The sequence below is a fragment of the Mus musculus genome, chromosome 1, assembly GCF_000001635.26.
Source record: "Mus musculus strain C57BL/6J chromosome 1, GRCm38.p6 C57BL/6J".
In the NCBI taxonomy this organism is placed as follows: Eukaryota; Metazoa; Chordata; class Mammalia; order Rodentia; family Muridae; genus Mus; species Mus musculus.
In genome coordinates this window covers 162,281,746-162,301,483 of record NC_000067.6, presented here as the reverse complement: position 1 = coordinate 162,301,483, position 19,738 = coordinate 162,281,746, and the positions used below count along the sequence as shown (strand labels likewise).

Below are 19,738 nucleotides of genomic sequence, written 5' to 3'. Positions count from 1 at the left end.
TTTCCAGTAGAAACCCAGGCAAGAACTTTGCATTAAAAGGTACTGTTTGAAGAAATGTCCAGTTCTTTGGTATGTTAGGTCAGTCAATAGCTGACCCAGAGTCCATATCAACTAAAGAAGGAATTCTAAAGTCCTGACTGGGGTTTCAGTGCCACACACGATCTTTCTCCCCTTCCATCTCTAAGTTCACCTCTTCCTTCCCCTCCTCCCCACTGCAGCCTCACTGCTGTGTTTGTGTCTGTAGCATGCTGAAGAGACAGGTCAGTGGAAACTTTGCTTTCTGTTCCTTGAGGTAGTTGCAAAGATCCAACCTTTACTTGCCTCAGGTCTGTGTTCAAAGGCCTGCCTTATTAACAGAGTATCTTGGATTTTCTATCTATAATTTCACAGTCTCTCCAACCCCAGACACTCAGGAGACTCCCCCAGTCTTCATGTTACCCCACTCCTTTTCTTTGTGGCATACATGCCTGTGTGAATTACACCCCGTATGTCTCTTGTTGTTGGGCAACGAAGGGACCCTGAGAATATAAGCTCTGATGGTGGGGGCTTGATTTATTGAGCTCAGTTCTATTTCCAATCCCAATACTGTCGCTTTCCCCCAGTAGTAGTTTCCAATGCATATATGGAAGGATATTGAAATCACATCTTGTTGATGTAGCAAGTGACAGTCAACATATGGCAGAAGTAGGGCAGAAGGAAAAAGCCACAAAACATGGAGTAGGTTGAGTGCGACCTATGTCTGCTCTGGTAAAAGACTTGAGTCTCCATTTCTCTGCCTCCCGCTGAGTACTGTTTGAAGCTTTTATTGGATGCTGTAGGAAATCTAGGCCCATGCTTAGCTCTTCCTCCTATCTTCTGTTTTTCCTCCTTTCCTACTTAAATGCTCATTAACGTGTCTACCAAACATAAACCCAGGATGACAGAGGAGAAGAAAACCCGATTAAGACCTTCAGGTACTGTTTTGACACAGTGTCAACGCACTCTGGCCTGTTTGGGTGTCTTCTGCATTCCTTATGAGACCAAGCGCGCCTTTACCGACAGCCTTTCGGCTTTCTTCCATCTGAGGTTGGCCCCTGAAATTTCAATTCCTTAGCATTTGCCGGGTAACACGAAAGTTCTCTTAATTTCTCTGTTTAAAAGTTTTTCCATCATGTGCCTCATCATTTCTCCCCCCAGTCGCAGAAAGTATTTGAGGTTTAGAATTTGAGATTTGGAATTTGCCCACTTGGAGGAGAGCAGCTGACACACTTCTCGCTTGGCTCGGAACTTACTCTATCCAAGTTAGCCAGGAGCTGGCTCCATTTGTAAAACAGAAAGTACTTCTGTGCCACGAGGAGGAGCCTCACCATTTCCCGACAGCTCTGGACTGGAATTGCTCCTCACTTCCAATCCTTTGAGAACGTGGGTGAACACAGCTCCTCTCTCTGCACAACACTTTCTTTCTCATCTCTTGAATAAGCCGAGCAAGATACCACACACGCGTAAAGGGTTGCTAGGGACCTTTGAGGGTGACTCACTTAATTCATAGAAAATGAAGTAGATTTTAAATGTTCTCATGAGCAATGCAATCGTAACTGATGGTTAATTTATAATGTGCCCAGTGTCTGAAGGTTTATAGCTTTTAGATTAAAAATAAAACCTCTCTAGTCAGCAAGACTCACAAAGTCAGGTCTAATAGACACAAGGGACTGTTCTGGTTCTGGCTGGTTTTCTCTGTGATCCCGGTACAGGTTCAGGAATGGTGGTCATTACCCAACAAGCTGAGTTTTTGCTTAAGGCAGCAGACGAGTTATTCTTAAGGCCTTAGAATCCTTGGCTGGCTTATGCATAACCCAGGAGAAACTGAACAGCCTGCCTCCTGTGATCCAATCAATTAATGTTTAGTAGGTTTTATAAGTGTGTAATTTTTGTTTTATTGGATAGAAATACCTTTCAAGTGTTTCTTTTACCTCCAGAGAAAAATGTGGTTCATACTAAAATTTTTATATAGAAGTTCCCCCAAATAATTATACACAAACCTAAATAACACTTAAACTATTGGGCATAATTAAGATGTAGTTTTGTACCTTTTCATTATAATGGCACTTTCTCTCAAAATTTTTCTCAAATTAAAATTTTCTCAGAGCCAAACATTCAAGAGTTGGATTCTAAGAAAAAGATAAGTTGTGTTATTTCTTTATTGAATCTTTATTATTTAAGAGTGTCAAGTGATTTAAGCAAGAAGTAATTTGCCATTTAATCAATGTACAGTGTGATTAGAAGTTTCAGCCTCATTATGAGGGCATTAAATTGGGAGGCAAACTTAGGGAAGGTTTAACTATTGGTTTTTGTGTGTTTTCTCTTTGCTTTTTGAGAACATTTCCCTTGTGTGACTATGTAATTATGTAGTGAACCAGCTACTCCAGATGGTAAGATTCAATATCAGGTGCTCTGACACATAGGGAACACAGGGCCAGTGGATAGCAGTTGCCTAGTGAGTGACTGATATGATATAAATCAAGAAATATACCATTTCTTCCTTCCCTGATTCCTTATGAATAATTTATAGAATATAAGTAATTAATGGGGAATATAAGGTCTAAATATAGTGCTTTTTAGATCAACATTACTTAGGCAGACATGATTAGAATTCTTTGCAATGTAAGCTTTTAATTGAACAACTTGAGAGTCATAATGATTTAAATGACTGTAGAAATTGTAATTGCACCTTAAACAAGAGATATGGCAGTGAGGCGGACAAAGAGCTGGCAATCAGGACAGAGTATGTTTGAGAGCGGGAAGTGAGGGCCGCACAAACACCCAGCAATTCCTACTGAATGAGCTGATGAGCCAAGGAGTCAGAACCCAATCAGAAATCATTCTGAATGTCAGAGGACTTTGATGCCCCCTCTCCTGTGTGCATCATAAAAACTGAGCACCACATGTGTAAACCCACAATGGAAATTCAACATTTTGGCATATTACACCCTCAGAATCCTTTGCAGATCAAGCACATAGCTAATATGATTATTTCATTGATGCCTTTCAGTGATTTTCAAGGCTAGTGTTGCCTGGTGTTGTCTCTAGTCCTCCATCCTTCCCCATCCCCATGTGAAGTCAGGGCTTTTTTTTTTTCTTTTTAGTTTTTTTATTTTGTTTCCTTATAATTTAGTATATGTGCTTTTGTGTCAGTTGTTGGTACAAAACTACAAGCTGCTTTCATGATAAAATTGAGCTCGGTGGGTAGCAAGCTTAGAAAGCACAAATTACATACATGCACACATGCATTCATGCACAGATATACATATGCACATGAACACAAGACCCTTCTCTTTCTTCTCTCCTCAGTCTCCACCACTCTCCTTCATTCCCTCTCAAACTGATGGCTTCTTTTTCTTTAATTATAAGTCTCATAAAAGATACTCTGCGGCATTCTCAAAGTGTCCGAGGGTTATCTGGCTGGTAGACTCTCTGGTAGAACGTTTCTGAAATGGGAAATTTATTTGTATCTTGCCAATGATCCATGAAGTAAGATTTCGAAAGAATGTACATCTCAAGATTCAGATAAGAATGAATTAGCCGGGCATGGTGGCACACGCCTTTAATCCCAGCACTTAGGAGGCAGAGGCAGGCGGATTTCGAGGCCAGCCTGGTCTACAGAGTGAGTTCCAGGACAGCCAGGGCTACACAGAGTAACCTTGTCTTGAAACAAACAAACAAAAAACAAACAAACAAACACAAAACAAAACAAAACAAAAAAAGAAAAGAAGAGAAAAGAAAAGAGTGAATTAATACTTCTCTGTCTCTCTCTCTGTCTCTCTCGCTGTTCATGTATATATGGTATGTATTTGTGGAGAGATCAGAGGACAGCCTCAGATATTGCCCACCTTACTTTTTGAGTCATGTAGTGTGCCCTTGCTGGCCAGTGAGCCCCAGAGCCCCTCCTTTCTCAGCTTTCCCAGGAAAGAGATAACAGACATGTGTGGCCATACACGGATTTCCTTACACGTTTCTGAGACATCAGACTTGGTCTCCACGCTTGTACAGCAAGTGCTTTTCCCTTTCTAGGTTATGGAAATAGTTGACATTCTGTATTTTTTGATAGTTGTATAAAAATACTCTACTATAGAATCCTCTGCCGAGGAGTAAATGTATATATAGTTAAAAGAGTCACTACTGTTAATATTGTATCATGTTTGCTCAGCTTTCTGTGTTCACAGACAGTAGACTTGCAAACATTTGAAAGCCCAGCTCTGAGAACTGTAGAGGCTTGCTGCATCTCGCCAGCTTCCAGTCTAGCCATGAATAAGCCCTGAATAAGAGTGAGTTTGCTTCAAAGAAATGGGAAGAGAGTTATTGAAAAGGCACCAAAACTCTAGTCCAGTCTCCAGGCACACTCAGTTGTGAACATGCCCATCCATGCACAAGCACGTATAGTCAGTCACATAGGCCATACATACACATAAATAAAGTCAAATAAATACATTAGTTAAAAACATAATTTGTAACAGCCACTTATAACTGGTTCTCCTTTGATTTGTTTAATATCATTGGATACTTAGGTATTAAGTTCCCGTTTATCTAATTTTGTCATTCTGAATAATCGTGTAATAAAAGTCTTTGTGATTTTTATCTTAGGATCCTGGGAAGTTGTTATGTTGAAATGTGTGTGTGTGTGTGTGTGTGTGTGTGTGTGTGAGAGAGAGAGAGAGACAGAGAGACAGAGAGACAGAGACAGAGAGACAAAGAGACAGAGAGGCAGAGAGACAGAGACAGGAGACATTGTGTATGCTTTGAGGTTCTTGATAAACATTTCCAACATTTTCCTCAGGGAGTCTTCCTTCACTGACTCTCAGCTAAACCACACAGGGCTCAGTCTAACTTCACCTGTTGTCTTACAAAAATAACAGCAACTTGACAGCATAGTATCTTCTCTTTTCCTCAGCAGCATCACTAAAGCAGTTTAATGTTTACCTCCCCCCAAGGACTACTACATGTTTGCTACTTGAATCTTGTTCTTGCCTCCTTGTATTGTGCTATTTTGTTACTGTTAAGGTGTACGTGTTTTCTTAGCGTTGAAATTCACCATTTACTTGGAATAGCCATTGGCCTGTCTTTCTTTTTCTATTTCCTCATATTGCTGCCTCTGTCAAAGCCGCTGTTTCTTTTCTGATTTTTTTTTTTTTCAGTAGCCAAAAAGTCCTGACATACCTCCATGCATTTGCCTGGTGTCTTGGGGTTTCTTTTGCTGCGATAAAACACCATGACCAAAAGCAACTTGTTGAGGAAAGAGTTTGGTTCAGTTTACACTTTTACATCACAGGGCATAACTGAAGGAAGTCAGGGCAGGAACTCAATCAAGGTAGGATCCTGGAGACAGGTATTGGGACAAAACCATGGCGGCGTACTGCTTACTGGCTTGCTCCCCATGGCTGGATTAGCTTGCTTTCTTATATACCCCCAAACTACCTGCCCATGAGAGGCCCTGCCCACAATGGGCTAGGCCCACTCACATCAATCATTAATTTTAAAAAAATGCACTACTGACTTGCCTACAGGCAAATCTTTCAGAGGTATTTTCTTTATTAGGAGCTCTTTTTCCCAAATAACTTCAGCATTTGTCCAGTTGACAATAATCTATCCAGGACACTGGGTTTCTGCTTTGTTTCTAGAGAACAGCTGTGCTTGGTTTGAGGCGTCTCCTCATAGTTGACAGGACTGCTGGGGTTTTTCCTCCTTCAGAAGTTCATGTCTCTCTTTTGCTCTCAGACAGAACAGCCTCTGTAATAATAGCACACATTTCTCTTTCTGTTTTTGTGGTACAATACTTGTGTGGTACTCATGCCCGGACATGTTTTCTTGACAGCTGGCAAACTTCCCCAGACTCTGTGAAGAAACAGAAAGGATTGTTGCTAACCACATCCGTGAGAGAGAAGGGAAGACAAAGGACCAGGTGAGTGAGAACTTGCCTGATGGCCGGGTCCTTTGTGGGGAGTGGAAGGATTTTACCAAGGTGTTGGCCTTAGTCCTCAATGAGAGAACAGTGAAACGTATAATAACCTCATATTTACCTTTTATAAAGTATATATGTTACTACTATACTAATACCTCATGCATGCTAAAATATAAACAAATATAGAAGTCTAAAAGTTTTACATCAATAATAGAATGTCAGAGCCAAGTACAGGGCCTGACACACAATCTCGGTTCTCGAGAGGCAAAGGCAGAGGGCTTGCCGCAAGTGTGAGGCCAGCGTGAGCTTCGGTGTAAGACTCTGTCTCAGTGAACAAATCAACAACTAAGATCAGCCTGCCTCTTATTTCCCCCTCCACCTTCTATGACCATCATGTGCACCTTTCTAGCATCTATGCACAGCTCTTGGTTAACTGGGAATCCAGAAACAGAATGCATTTTTTTCTTTCATGTGGATATTTCACATCTTACTGGGTGCTCCAATATATTAAATTTTTTTCTAAACGTTTTACTTGTAGTTTTCTATGAACTTTCCTGTGAAATGTACAGTGAAGAAAAATATTGAGGAATGAATCTTTTAAACGTTCAGAGCCATCTTGTGGCCTTGAAAGCATCTTTGAACCCTAGTTCTCTGACTTGGAAAGATTATTTTTAAGGGAGGATACTTACTTGAGAAAAGAATAACAAATTCTTATGTCAAAATGGCTTTATTCTTAGTTACTTATCAACACGATAGTGGGAAATACTGACTTTCAAATGCTCTTCCGCGACACAGCTGCAAGCATCGTGTGGAGGGAACACTGGACTTAGGCCATGTGTTCTCTCCCAAATAACAGCATGTTCTTGTGAAAACCACCTCTTAGAACTGTTGTTTGTGTCCCCCCCCCCCCTGGGCAGAACTGGGATGCCATTCTATATGGTCTCTGAGTGCCTCAGTAAGTCAGTGTTCCAAGAATTTTGTGATGGTCAGATGGGTAGAGGAAGAAGAAAAAAAAAAGCAGAGGAAAAAAATATATCGAGAGAGTAGAAACCACAGGAGAGAGACACACACGCTCCCATAGAGTCAGTGCAGATGTGTGGGTGGTGATGGAAGTGAGGGGACAGTGTCAGAAGCATGGCAGGCTGTGACATTTGCAAGGGACCCTGGTGGAAACCATTTTCCTGCTTAAGCTCAGGGATCATTGTGACTACTTTTTATCAGTGTGCTTTGAATATTAACTGCCCGCTATTTATAATTTCCACTTGTTTTCCAGCTTTTACAATCTTGGATAGCAGCCCAAAGCAGAGAATAGAGTTATTGTAACTTAGCCAGCATTAACTCATGAGCCAGTGAAACGAAGCCAGGGACCAGACATATAGTCCCAAGCTAAAGGTTCCCTCTTCCCATGTAATGGGCCAATAAAACCTAGTTCTATAAAATCTAATGCACATGCCTGAAATTGCAGCACTTAGGGAGTAGAGGCAGGAGAATTAGAAATTCAAGTTCATTCTCTGTTATGCAGCCAGTTCAAGGCCAGGCTGGGCTACATGAGAGCCTGTTCCAGTTTCATTTCCTTTGCTCTGATAAAATCAGCCAGTTGAAAAGCCCCTTGGGGGAGAAAGGACTTCTTTTGGCTTGCAGTTCCAGGTCACAGTCTATCAGTGCAGAATTCCCAAGGTGCCAGGGACTGGAAGCAGCTCCTTACATTATGCCCACAGCCAAGGACAGGGAGAAATGTCTATGTGGTTTGATCCCACTAATGTCCTTTTTTGATCCCACTAATCTGATCAGAGCCCCAACTATTAAATATCCACACTCAGAGTAAGTCTTTTCACCTCAAATAACCAAGAAATAAAAATATCCCTCATAGGCATGGCCACAGGCCAACCTGATATATATAGTCCCTCACTGAGACTCTCTTTCCAGGTGACATGAGGTTGTGTCAAGTTGACAGTGAAAAAAAAAAAAAAAACACTTCCCGTTGCAGACCTGATCTCAAAGGAGTCAACTCTACACATGATCATAAATAAATAAGATACTACTTTAGCTTGTGTTTTCCAGCTGTAACATTCAAATGGTAGTATATAAACCTAATTCATAGGGATACTAAGTAAAAACAATATTGAGAAAAAAAGTAATATATCGTTTGAACCATTTTTGCGACCTTACATAGGTCAGGTGTTGACATTTTCATGTGAACTTTTATTCTTCATTTATTCTTCATTTCTTTTTCTGTTTTGCTAAAACAACATGTTCAGTTTAGCATTTGTTCTGGAACAACCAGGTCCCAGTGTCCGAGAACCAACCCCAAAGTTCATGAAATGGAAGAGTGTGAACAGACAGATCGGTAACTACACAGACTTGAGTTTATACTAGACTTTCTGGCTGAAGCGTGGTCCTGGCTTGTAGTACCATAGGTGGAGCCAAGGCTTTCCATCAGAAGACATAAGTTTCTAAAGTGACCAGGACAAAAGGCGCTGCTTCTTGCTGGGAAATGCTTATGTTGTGCCACGCTAACATCAAAGAGTCATGCCCAGTATTGACATTGAGTCTGGTCCTAACACTCCTAGCAGCCTGGTAGTGCTGTGTATTTCTAACAAGCTGAGAAGCTACATGAGAGTGTGTGGAGTGTGGTCTAGGGCAAGTGTAATGATTATGATTCAAGAAGGCTATGGTTGAGTCAAGATGAGTCCCCATGTCATCATTGTGAAGTATGCCAGGCTAAGCCCTTGTGACACTGGAGCTCTAATTATTAAGATAATGGATTCTGAGCTTAGACTCAGTGGACAGCAAGTCTGAGCTTTGACTCTTACTTTCTATGTAATATTTATTAGTTATTTGCATTTTTAAAAACTATTTAGTGTGTGTATGTGTGTATGCATGTGTGCATGTGTGCTTATGTGTGTGTGTGTATAGGTGCATGTTTGCCATGACATATGTCAGAAGATAATCTGTGAGAATCAGTTCTCTCCATTACATTAGTTATAAAAATCAAGCTCAGGCTTGATAGCAAGTGTCTTCCTGATAAGTTATTCCATGTCCCAACTTGCATTTTTCATATATATGTGTATGTGTGTATATATATATATATACATATACATATATATACACATGTATATGTATATGTATATGTACACACACACATATATATATGTACACACACACACACACACACACACATTTCCATCAATTTCCTCACCCTGGGGATAAACAATGGTACTTAATCTATGGGCATTGTAAAGATGAAATAGACTAATCCACACACAGCTCTTTGTTCTGGTTACTTACATTTGCATCACTGTGACCATAACACACAGCAGAAACAACTCAAGGGAGGGAAGTTGTATTGTGTATCCCCCCTCTCCATATAGTTCCAATGACAAATTAAGTTGCAATCCTACCAAAGTTCATATGGGACCAGTGAGTTTATTAGGCTTTCTTACAGAGCAATGGCTCAGTAGCTTTAGCCAGGAGAATGGGCGACCCTAAAGCAGTCACTCTAGAAGGTCTCTACCCACTGTGGATGGTGACACCTCTGTGGTTGCATAGATGGAGCCCCCTCCCCTAATCCTTCCCTAGATGTAGCCTCTAGCCCAGTGGTCCTCAACCTGTGAATCATGACCCCTTTGAGGTTGAATGACCCTTTCCAGTGGTCATCGAAGGCCATTGAAAATCACAGACATTTATATTGCAATTCATAATAGTAGAAAATTACAATTATGAAGCAGCAACAAAAATAATTTTGTATTTGGACATCACCACAACATGAGGAACTGTATTAAAGGGTCACAGCATTAGGAAGGTTGAGGTTCACTACTCTAGTCCTTCTCAGAGATCGAAAGGCCATGTGCAGTTAGTTCAGAATTACACACAACTGATTGGAAGGTTTGGCAGGAAATTCAGGTTAGGGGACCCATGATCCTCTCCACCATCCTTCTAAGAGGGAAAACCAACAGTCAACAAACCCAGGTGTAATGATCTTTGGTGAGCAGGCACAACCTAAATTCTGAAAACGCAGGGGTTTGGCTCAGAGGTTAGCCCTCCACAACACATGGCCATAACTTTCAAGGACTCGCCCAAGGTGACACACTTCTTCCAGCCAGGATCCACCTCCAAAATTTCAGCAGTCATCCATAATAGCACCATTATCTGGGGAACAGCATTTAAAACATAAGCCTATGGGAGACATTTCAAATCCAAACTGCAGCATTTTATGGACAATGCCAAGGTATACTGTCTGGCCTGGAGAACAATCAAGCTCTCTTTGGCTGTGGCTGTAGTGACCTCTGATTACCGAGGTGGCAGAATCTGGGGAACACTTTTGCATGTGGCCCTCTGAGCAGGATGCTGTGGAGGTGATGGTTGTTTACAAGGAGAAATATTCTGAGTTTGAAGTTTTATAGCTGGGATCCTGATGGGTGGGATCTGCCCAATACCCAAAATATTCTTGAGGCCCTACTGTCATCTTGCACAACCACTTGGATTTTCTCTAAAGGCTCTAAATACTTTAACAGCTACATCTGTTTACCTGCCAACGCAAGTGAGCTAATTTTTTCTTCCCCTAAAGCATTTTTTCCACATATTTTGCTTTTTTGCTCCTGATTCTTTCTGTGAATCTTACTAAAAGCAGTTAGCAATAAGCCATACCACATGCCTGAATTCTATGCTGTCTTGAAGTCTCATCAGTCTAATCAGTCCATTACTTTTTAAATTCAGCCTTAAAAATTTCAAGACACAGGCCAAACATAGACAAATTCTTTGCCAGAATATAATAATCATACAATGTAAAACATTCTAAGATTTTTTGTGAACCTCATATCTCCATATTTTCAAATCCCTCCTACAAACCAGCTCCAAAGGCTGAGGAACTACATGGTCAGCTGAGTCACAACAACTCTATGTCTCTAGTACCTATCTGAGTTCATTACTTTTGCGTTATTGAGACTACAGCATCTGAATAAACAACCTAAGGAGGGAATGGGTTGGTTTCAATGGGTCCCAGTCCATCATGGTGGGAAGATCCGGGAAAATCTCACAGTTTGGTGGAAGGAGCATGGGACCGAGTCTGTTCACATGCTGCCAAACCAGGAAGCAAGGAGTGAAATTGGACCCAGGGTTGGATATAATTGTCAAGGGCCTAGTGACTTCTGCCAGAGAGCTCTACAGCAAGCTTCTAGAACTGCCCAACAGCACCATGAAATAAGGGCAAAGATTTGAAAGCATGAACGTGTGAGTAGCACCTTCAGATTAAAACCATAAAATTAACTTGAGCTGTTATTCACTTCTTGAGGCATGGAAGAGATGGGAAAAATGGCCTGTTCTGACTGAAGGGAAACCTTCTGTGTCTCTGATGTCTTAATTAATCCACTCTCCATGAGGGAGGTTAGAGATGGAATAGGTGTCTCACTCTTTTTTTAAGTATTATTTAGTTACGCCTGTGTGAGAGAATGTATAAGCACATGTGTGAGTATGTATGTATGTGTGTGTACAAGCATGTGCATGCCTATCTGCATGTACACAGAGACTAGAGGAGAGAATTAAGTATTCTCATGCATTACACTCTCCACTTGTTCTTTGGAGGCTCATCTTTAGATCATTAGAAGACCTTCAGAAGTCTCTCCTTGAATAGGATGCTAATGCAGTGGTTTGCAACCTGTGGGCCGTGACCCCTTTAGGGTTGAACGACCCTCTCACGGGGGTCACATATCAGATAGCCTGCATATCAGATGTTTACATTATGATCTATAACAGTAGAAAAAAATACAGTTATGAACTAGCAATGAAAATGCTTTTATGGTTGATAATGCTTTCTTGGCTAAGCCAGAAGGCAATAAGTTTCAGCGATCCCCTCCCCCACACCTCTCTCTCTTGGAGCTGGGGTTCCAGCATATGTTGGGTTCCCAGCTTATTATAGGTACTGGGATCGAGATACCAGTCTTCATGATTGTGCAGCAAGTGTTCTTAACCATTGAGCCCTCTGTCTAGTTTTGGGTTTTCCTTTTAAAGGAATAACCTGAGTGCCTGCTCTGATATCCAGTCAATACCTCTAGGAGCTTGTGGTCTCTCCTGGTTTAGACTTAACAGGAGAAACACATTTGGGAAACATTATCATGCCATTTTGGATAGACATCCATTTACATGCTGGGCTGTGTGCTGTCTTGAGCCTTTGCACTGCTGGAAGATCTCATCAGAGCACCCCATTCCCTCAAGTCTCCATGTCTCTGTGATATTTTGAGACATTCCTATCATTTACTTTCTTTAAAATTTTTTTTAAATGAAACTATTAACCATCCCTGCCCAGGAAACATTGAGGGTAGAAAGGAATCATCAAATTAAACATGAGAACTCATAAATCTGTAAGCTTTGGTCTCAAAAGGTCCCTAAACCACCACATGCACCAGCTACTCTTCTAGCTGTTTCTATATGCCCAATTGCACATCGAAGTACTTGTCTCTGTGAGTTGCTGCTGCTATAAGGAACAGATTTGTTTTTCTTCAACCATTAGTCAGTAACTGGGTAAAGCCACACAGAGAAATTCTGAGAAAGTGAAAAAAAACGTACCATTTTCTTCATCCTCCAAATAAAACCTGGCTGTTATCCTCGAGTGAACCCAGACTCCCGTATTCCAGGAATATGACTGAGAAGAGCCACAGCTTTTATTTTTCCACTCTTTTCCAAACTGCAGTCCAAGTTAATGTGTATCTCTGTCCGGGATGCTCACAGTAGCTGTGGGTTATGCTGGCAAATACATGGATATTTCACTCAATGCTAGAACAGTTTATTTGTCCTTAGACATTATACTTTATACAGTATGGAATCTTGGCAAATGAGTCTGGAGAATATGATATCTAGGAGAATCTGACTTGATTTTGTGGGAGAATAGAGGTAACACTATAGGTACATTAATAACCATTCCTCAGAAGTTTTCAAGAGATAAAATCAGTTTGTGTATGATATGGAATTTTTTTCATGAACATACAACATTGCTGGCCTTACAGTTCCTGAGCTCTGGCTTATTTTTTGGGTAGCAGAGTAGGCCAGAGTGATCTTTAAAATCCATTTTTGGCAGGTCCCTTTGTTATTCTCAGCAAGATTTGGTCAATTGACTAGTTGAGATTAGCCACAAAAGCAAAGCCTCAGGGCCTAGGGTGCTGGGTACTAGGTACTATACTTGATCTTAGCCAAAAGTCTGAGAAGCATGGGGTACTGAGTACTAAGTACTAAAATGATCGTAACTGGCCATACACTAATTAAATGGGAAGAAACTGCTCACATGAAAACAGACCTTTCTTTTAGATTCATAGATAGTTAACAAAACTAAAACCACAAACATGTATTGCCCATCTATTTTATATGTCATGCTTGGTTCTTGGATAAGATGAGGAATAAAACAAACATTGTCTCTGCTTCTGAAGACATTGGATGCATTTACAGACTGTACCTATTTCTGTTGAGAAAATTTCCAAACCAAAAAGTGATGCAAACAATTCATTACATTTGTGGCAAACAAATGTTTGCCACAGGTGTCTCAGTGATGCATGGTGCCTGTGTATTGTAGAATCGAGTCATGGTGTAGGGAGGCCTGGTCCTGCGTAATTAGGGAAGATATTACCAAGGAAACACCCATCCTGGAGTATGATGAAGAGCGCGTGCCTTTTAACTGCTATGACGACTCTGGTGCTCTTTAATGACCCTGACAATGAAGGTTCTCAGAGCAAAAGCCCTCACTGTGGCTCTCGGAAGAAGATCAGCTGTCTCTCGGAAGAAGATCAGCTGTCTCTCGGAAGAAGATCAGCTGTCTCTTGGAAGAAGATCAGCTGGCACACTAGGTTTTATTCTTAGAAGAGATAGAGGCAGAAGGGTCAGGAATGAAAGATCATCCTTGCATGCACAGTGAGTTTATGGCTAGCCTGGGCTACATAAGACATTTTCCCCTCTTTGTCGTCTTTCTCTTTCTCCTCTTTCTTTTCTTATAAAAGAAAATAAGTCTCAAAAAATATGAAAGCATAGACCAGATAGAGGTTCTTATTTTTAATTTTTTTATATGTCACCAAGTCTCAAAATCCTCAAAAAGATGTAGCACAGATGAAGGATCAAAAAGTAACATAATGAGAGAAGTTCATCTGAAAACCCCCAGGATAAATAAAGCCTCTCTCTGGCAATTTCTGCTTGCACCTCTCCCTTCTTGCCTTTCCCAGGTCCTATGGCTGCCCACTGGCCATTTCCTCACAAGAGGCCTCCCATACCTCTAAGCTGTATTTCACAAGCAAGTAACAGTGAAAAAACACCTCTGTGTTGCTTGTCAAGGGTTAAACCTCACTCCTCCCTAAGTCCCACCACTACCCATGTTGCTTGATACACTGGTCCAGGCCCTGGCCAATGGTGAGGCACATTGCATAGAGCTCTGTGCAGAGTATGCCAAGTCTCCTCTGGGTCAAGTACTCACTAGCGCCCTCTAGGAAATGAGGCGCGGTGCTGATGGAGCATGCGGAGTAACAGGCTGCGATGCCAGGGAAGCATCCCTTGGTGAGATGACAGTCTAACTGAGATTCTGCTGAAGTTTTAGTCAGATAATGAACTTCACTCCTCCGAAGCAGGATCTGCATTTCTTTGTATATTTCTTTTCAGAGTTGATAAATGGAGTATTCCCATTGCCTAGAGGGAGCTTAAAAAGTAGAATTGAGCAAGCCGGATTGGTCTAGGGCACCACAAGAAGACCTACAGCATCAACTTATCTTGGGGGGCTCGCTGAGACTGAACCAGCAGCCAAGGAGCACCCGGGGCTGGACATAGGCCCCCTATACTTTTGTAGCAGATGTGCAGCTTGGTCTTCATGTGGTTCCTCTCACAATTAGAGCAGGGGCTGTCTAGGTCTCTATTCCTTGCCACTGAATCCCCTTCCCCCTACCTGGGCTACCTTGTCCGGCTTCATCCTGCTTGGACTAGATGTCCCAGGGTGGGTGGTACCCCACGTGGGGCTCCCCCTTCTCTGAGGAGAAGGAGAGTGGGGAATGGAGGGAGGGACTTGCGAAGGTGAACTGAAAGCAGAGGAGGAAGGGGGCTTGTAAACAGGATGCAACGTGAATAAGTAAATAAAATAATGAAGTTTTTAAAAAGAAAGGGATAAAAAGGCTAAGAAAACCAAGGAGTAACATGGCTTATATATGCCTGCCTTGCTTAGAACAAAGCCCATGCTTTAGAGGAACAGAATAATTCCAGGTTTGGTGCTCTGACAGCAATCAGTACCTGTCTGTGGACTACAAAGCTATTCTCTTTACATGATACTCAGACGTAGCCACCACATGGATTTTTAACTTACATATTTAGAGTGCAAAAACTCCAAAAGGGAAAACCTATGTGTTGCTTTAATCAAAAGATCATTTTAAAAACCAAAAACTGATAAATGACACGAGCAATGGTTGAAATTAACCTATGAGAATTTTGAAGACGGGTCATGACAACAGTGATTCTCTCTGTCTTCTAGGTCCTGCTACTGATTGACATTCAAGTCTCTTACATTAACACCAACCATGAGGACTTCATCGGCTTTGCAAAGTACGTGAGATAACCGATCCTTGTATGCATTCCTACTGCTATTCTTTTAAACATATGTTATTAATTCCTACTACAGCAATACTTCCTTTGGCAGGATAGTCTGGGCCAGGGTTATTCTGAATCCATCTACCTTGGAACCCCGCAGTTATAGAACAAGGAAATTTAATATTCTCTTGAGAAAAGACAGTAGTTGGGTCTCTTGTACAGTCATGTGCCTTTAATACTCATTATTTTTGGGAGATGATCTTCAGTGGGTACTTGAACTATCATAGATGAACAACAATAATCACACATTAAAATGTCAGGGTAATATTCTTTCTTCAATTAATGTCAAATACAATTCAAATTGTATCATATATCAAACAATATCAACTACAATTCAAGGTGGGTGTGGTGGTTCCCACTTGTAATCATAGCATTTGGGAGGTTTAGTCAGGAGGATTGTTGTGAGCTGAATCCTACCAGCTGGAGCTACAGAGGCTGTCTCAGAACGCAATGGACAAAGCCATATAAATAAAATCCAAACAAACAACCGGTAAGATCCAAAATAGTGAGCTGTTTAGACTTCCCTATATCACAATGAGGGGGCCTTAATTTCATTTAAAATTTAGATATGATCTGTTGGACTGACCATACTACTTTTTATAAAATACACACGATCCTCTGCCGTTCAGAGGGTTGTCTAATAAGTGACAGGTATGTAAAACCTTAAAATGGCAAGCTCTTCAATTGTCTCACTGGCTTCTCTGAGAACTTTTAAAAGATGAGTGTTATCTTTACAACATTAGAAATAACAGGAATGCTTCCTTCAATGTCAGTTTTTGTGATGGGAAAACACCAATAAGGATCTTTCAAACTTGTGGTATCTATTAAGTAAGCTAGATGCAGTGTGTCAAAAGCGGAAACATTGTTATATTGCTATCCCAAGATGATGGACCAAAAACCCAATGCCTTTTGGAAAGACTCAAGGCTTAAAAGCATCACAAAATCATTGTTACAATTTAAACTTTACTGAGCATTGTGGGTTTTATCCTCCTTGAGATATGGTCTCGTCTAGTCCATGCTAGCCTCAAACTATTTATGTAGCCAAAGATGGCCTTGAACTCTTGATCTTCCTGCCTCTGCTTCATCAGTGTTGAGTTTACAGGTGTATACAACCCTACCCAGCTTTATCCCCTTTTCTGAGATCAATAGCTATCTGCCTACCCATCCACCTATCTATTCACCTACCTACCTTATCTCTCCACCTACCTACCTTCCATCTACCTATTTACCCACCCACTCACCTACTTACCAACTTATGTACCTACCTACCTACCTACCAGCCCACCTACCCACCTGTCTGTCTGTCAATCTACTGATCACTCTCTATTCTTTGCTTTCTTTCTTTTGATAGGGAAGGGTTCATTTCTTTTTCCAATAAATTTCAGTATATTTTACCTCAGAGGTTGCAGGGATACATTATTATATTGATTTTTAGGTTTTCAAAGAAAAATTTCAAGCCTAGAACTTTCAGACACAGCCTTTGATACAGTGTCTCTGTGATCCAGGGAATGGCTTCTGATTGCCAGTGAGTTGGGCTGTATTTTGTTGAAGAAAAAGAAGTGCTGTTATAACTTTCCCAGAAGATCGAAATGCTGCATGGTTCTCCTCCAGACTTTCTTTTAAAGAGCTGGTCTGGGAGCCAGCAGCTGGGTTGTTTTTGTTTTTGCTTTTGTGTTTGTGTTTCCTCTTACTGATTTAACAAATAGAACAAGGAATAATCATTGTCTTGTGTCCCTGTGAGAACTGTTAGAAGATAAATCATTGAAATTAGAAATTAGGTGGAAATGTGTTAGAAAACTATGGTGTAGTCTGTTAAGGTAAGTCTGTCTGTCTGTCTGTCTGTCTGTCTGTCTATTTATCTATATCTATCTATCTATCTATCTATCTATCTATCTATCTATCTATCTATCTATCATCTATCTATCTATATCTCTATCTCATCTCTCTCTCCTTCCCTCCCTTCTTTCCCTTCTATCTCTCTCTCTGCCCCTTCCCCCTTACTTGTTTGCCTACCCTGTTCTCCTCCCCCTTTCTCTTCCCATACATAAAACCAAAATAATTTGATTACAGGACTCTGTTCTTTTTTAAAATGTGTGTGTATGTGTGTATAGTTTGTAGTACATGTGTGTATGTATATAAATGGTATATAGTGTATGGTGGGCATGTAGGATCATGCGCCCATGCACACATCTGCAGAGCCAGAGGACGAAGCTGGCTGTCTTCTGTTACTCCATGCCTTACTCTTTTGTAAGACCTGGTGTCTGAACAGTATGGAAGTTTATCATTTCTGCTACACTGGCTGGCCAGTGAGTTCCAGGGACCCATCTGTTGCCGACTCCTAATGCTGGGGTTACTGGCACCTATAGCCATGAGTGGTTGTGTGAGTGGGGGCTGAGAATTTGAACTGAAGTCCCCATGCTTGGATGGCAAACACCCACTGAACTACCTCCCCAGCCATGCGGTTTTATTTTGTATTAACGTTTATAATAACTTTTGTATGATTGCCTCCGGAATATTTTTAGGTGCTAATTTCATTATTCCAAAGACAATGCTTAATTTTTCATTAATATGTGTTAACTACATAGTGGTGGCTCTCAGCAAGCTATTTCAATACATGCATACAGCACGCTCGATCAGATTTAGCCCCTGTTTATTCCATCCCCCATTTTTCTAGTAATCCCATCAAAGATACTGTTTGGCGCTAAGAATCAAAGGTGAATGTTCTTTCCATTTGTATGCGGAGTACATTTCAGTGTGATGTGAGGTAATCACGAAGATGGGGAAATGTTCATTTCAAAATCACTTTGAAGGATTGTGGTATTTTCTGTGCTTTTAAAAATTAAAAAAATATGGTCGTAGCTATAAATTTTAAAGTTGGCAGGGGTGCTGTTTCCATCAAAGAAGAAAAATCAAGCCATATTTGAAGATAATTATGTAAGTATTTCTGAGTTCCAAAGATAGAAAAGAAAGGTCTAGGACTGAAGAAAAGAGGCTCCTGGGTCCTAAGAGTTTCAGTGAGTCGTCATGAGAGTACTGGCCCCCAGGTTTGTGGGATAGCAACATATGTAGGCACGTGTGATGTTTGCAATGAAGCTGACTTTCTGATCTGAAAGTGTTCTTTTGTTGTTATTGTTTTTTAAGGAAAAACAAATGCTAAAACTAGACTGACAGAATCTTTTACTTTTAGAGTACGATCAGAGCATCTCCAGGTTCCTTCTGTCACGGAATCTATTCTCCACTGAAGGCCTTCCATCTCCACCTCATGGTTGTTTATTAGCTGTAGCCATAAAATCCGTGCCATGTGCAATAAGCCCTGCTGAAGGCTGGCCTTGGAATTTCCTGACTTCTAAAACTTTGTATTTCAACTATAACAATATAATTTCTGAACCTAAAAGTTCAACATTTCAGATGAAAATATCAACTTTCCTCATGACTTAGATTTTAATTTGTCCTTCTTCCTCATTGGGGGGAAAATCTCCTAAATTATATTTTCTTAAGTAACCTACCTCGTCTTTGCTATTTGAGAAAATGAGGCCTGGGCCAGCTGTCTATCAGTTCCCGGCATTCCCAGCAGTCACACTGTTTGAACAGAAGGGCAAATGCCTTCGCCTAATGTCTTGGGAAGTGAAAGTTCAAATTCTTGTGCCCTTCTTGGGTTCATTCTTGGACACAAATTGCCTCTGGAGTCCCTGAGATTTATGCAGTGCATGGTTTAAGAGAACTGAAGCCCCGGTCATGGACCATTAAAGACACATCCCCCCACCGTAAGCAGCAGACCTCAAGGTCAGTTTAGCTTCCCGTCTGCTGAGGAGATCTGAACACCTGTTTTCTCACACTTGAAACGACACAGTGAGCTTACTTCAGATCTTGTTATGTGAGCACCATGAAAATGCTGGGGCCCGGGACCCTCACTGTGTCTCTCTGCAGATCCTGCAGAATGCCTCTGTTGCCGTTTATCAAAGGCAGTGAGTTTAAGCCTTCCACTAAACGCCAGAGCCAGCAGGGCAGGCCTTTCCCGCTACATTCTTCTTTCTTGTTTCCCTACAGCGAAAATAACTTCTAAAGCAATGATGTTCCTTGTTCCTACTCTTTACACTGGAGTGTCCCCTCTCTTTAGTTGTGCAGCCAGAGCTGGGCTACCAGGGTATAACAGAGGGGTTTTTGTTTTGTTTTTTGAGGGATTGTTTTGTTTTTGACTCATATCCA

General features: G+C 41.1%; 1 protein-coding gene across 8 annotated transcripts in view; it reads left to right on the top strand.

The window, feature by feature from the left end:
* Dnm3 (dynamin 3) overlaps positions 1-19,738 on the top strand; it is a 495,872-nt gene that overhangs the window by 176,838 nt on the left and 299,296 nt on the right. For all 8 annotated transcript variants that reach the window (XM_006496604.4, XM_006496602.4, XM_006496601.4 and 5 more), the window contains exons 11-12: positions 5,846-5,932; positions 15,417-15,487. In XM_006496604.4, the coding sequence (XP_006496667.1) occupies positions 5,846-5,932; positions 15,417-15,487 (158 nt within the window). The remainder of the gene's footprint in view (positions 1-5,845; positions 5,933-15,416; positions 15,488-19,738) is intronic.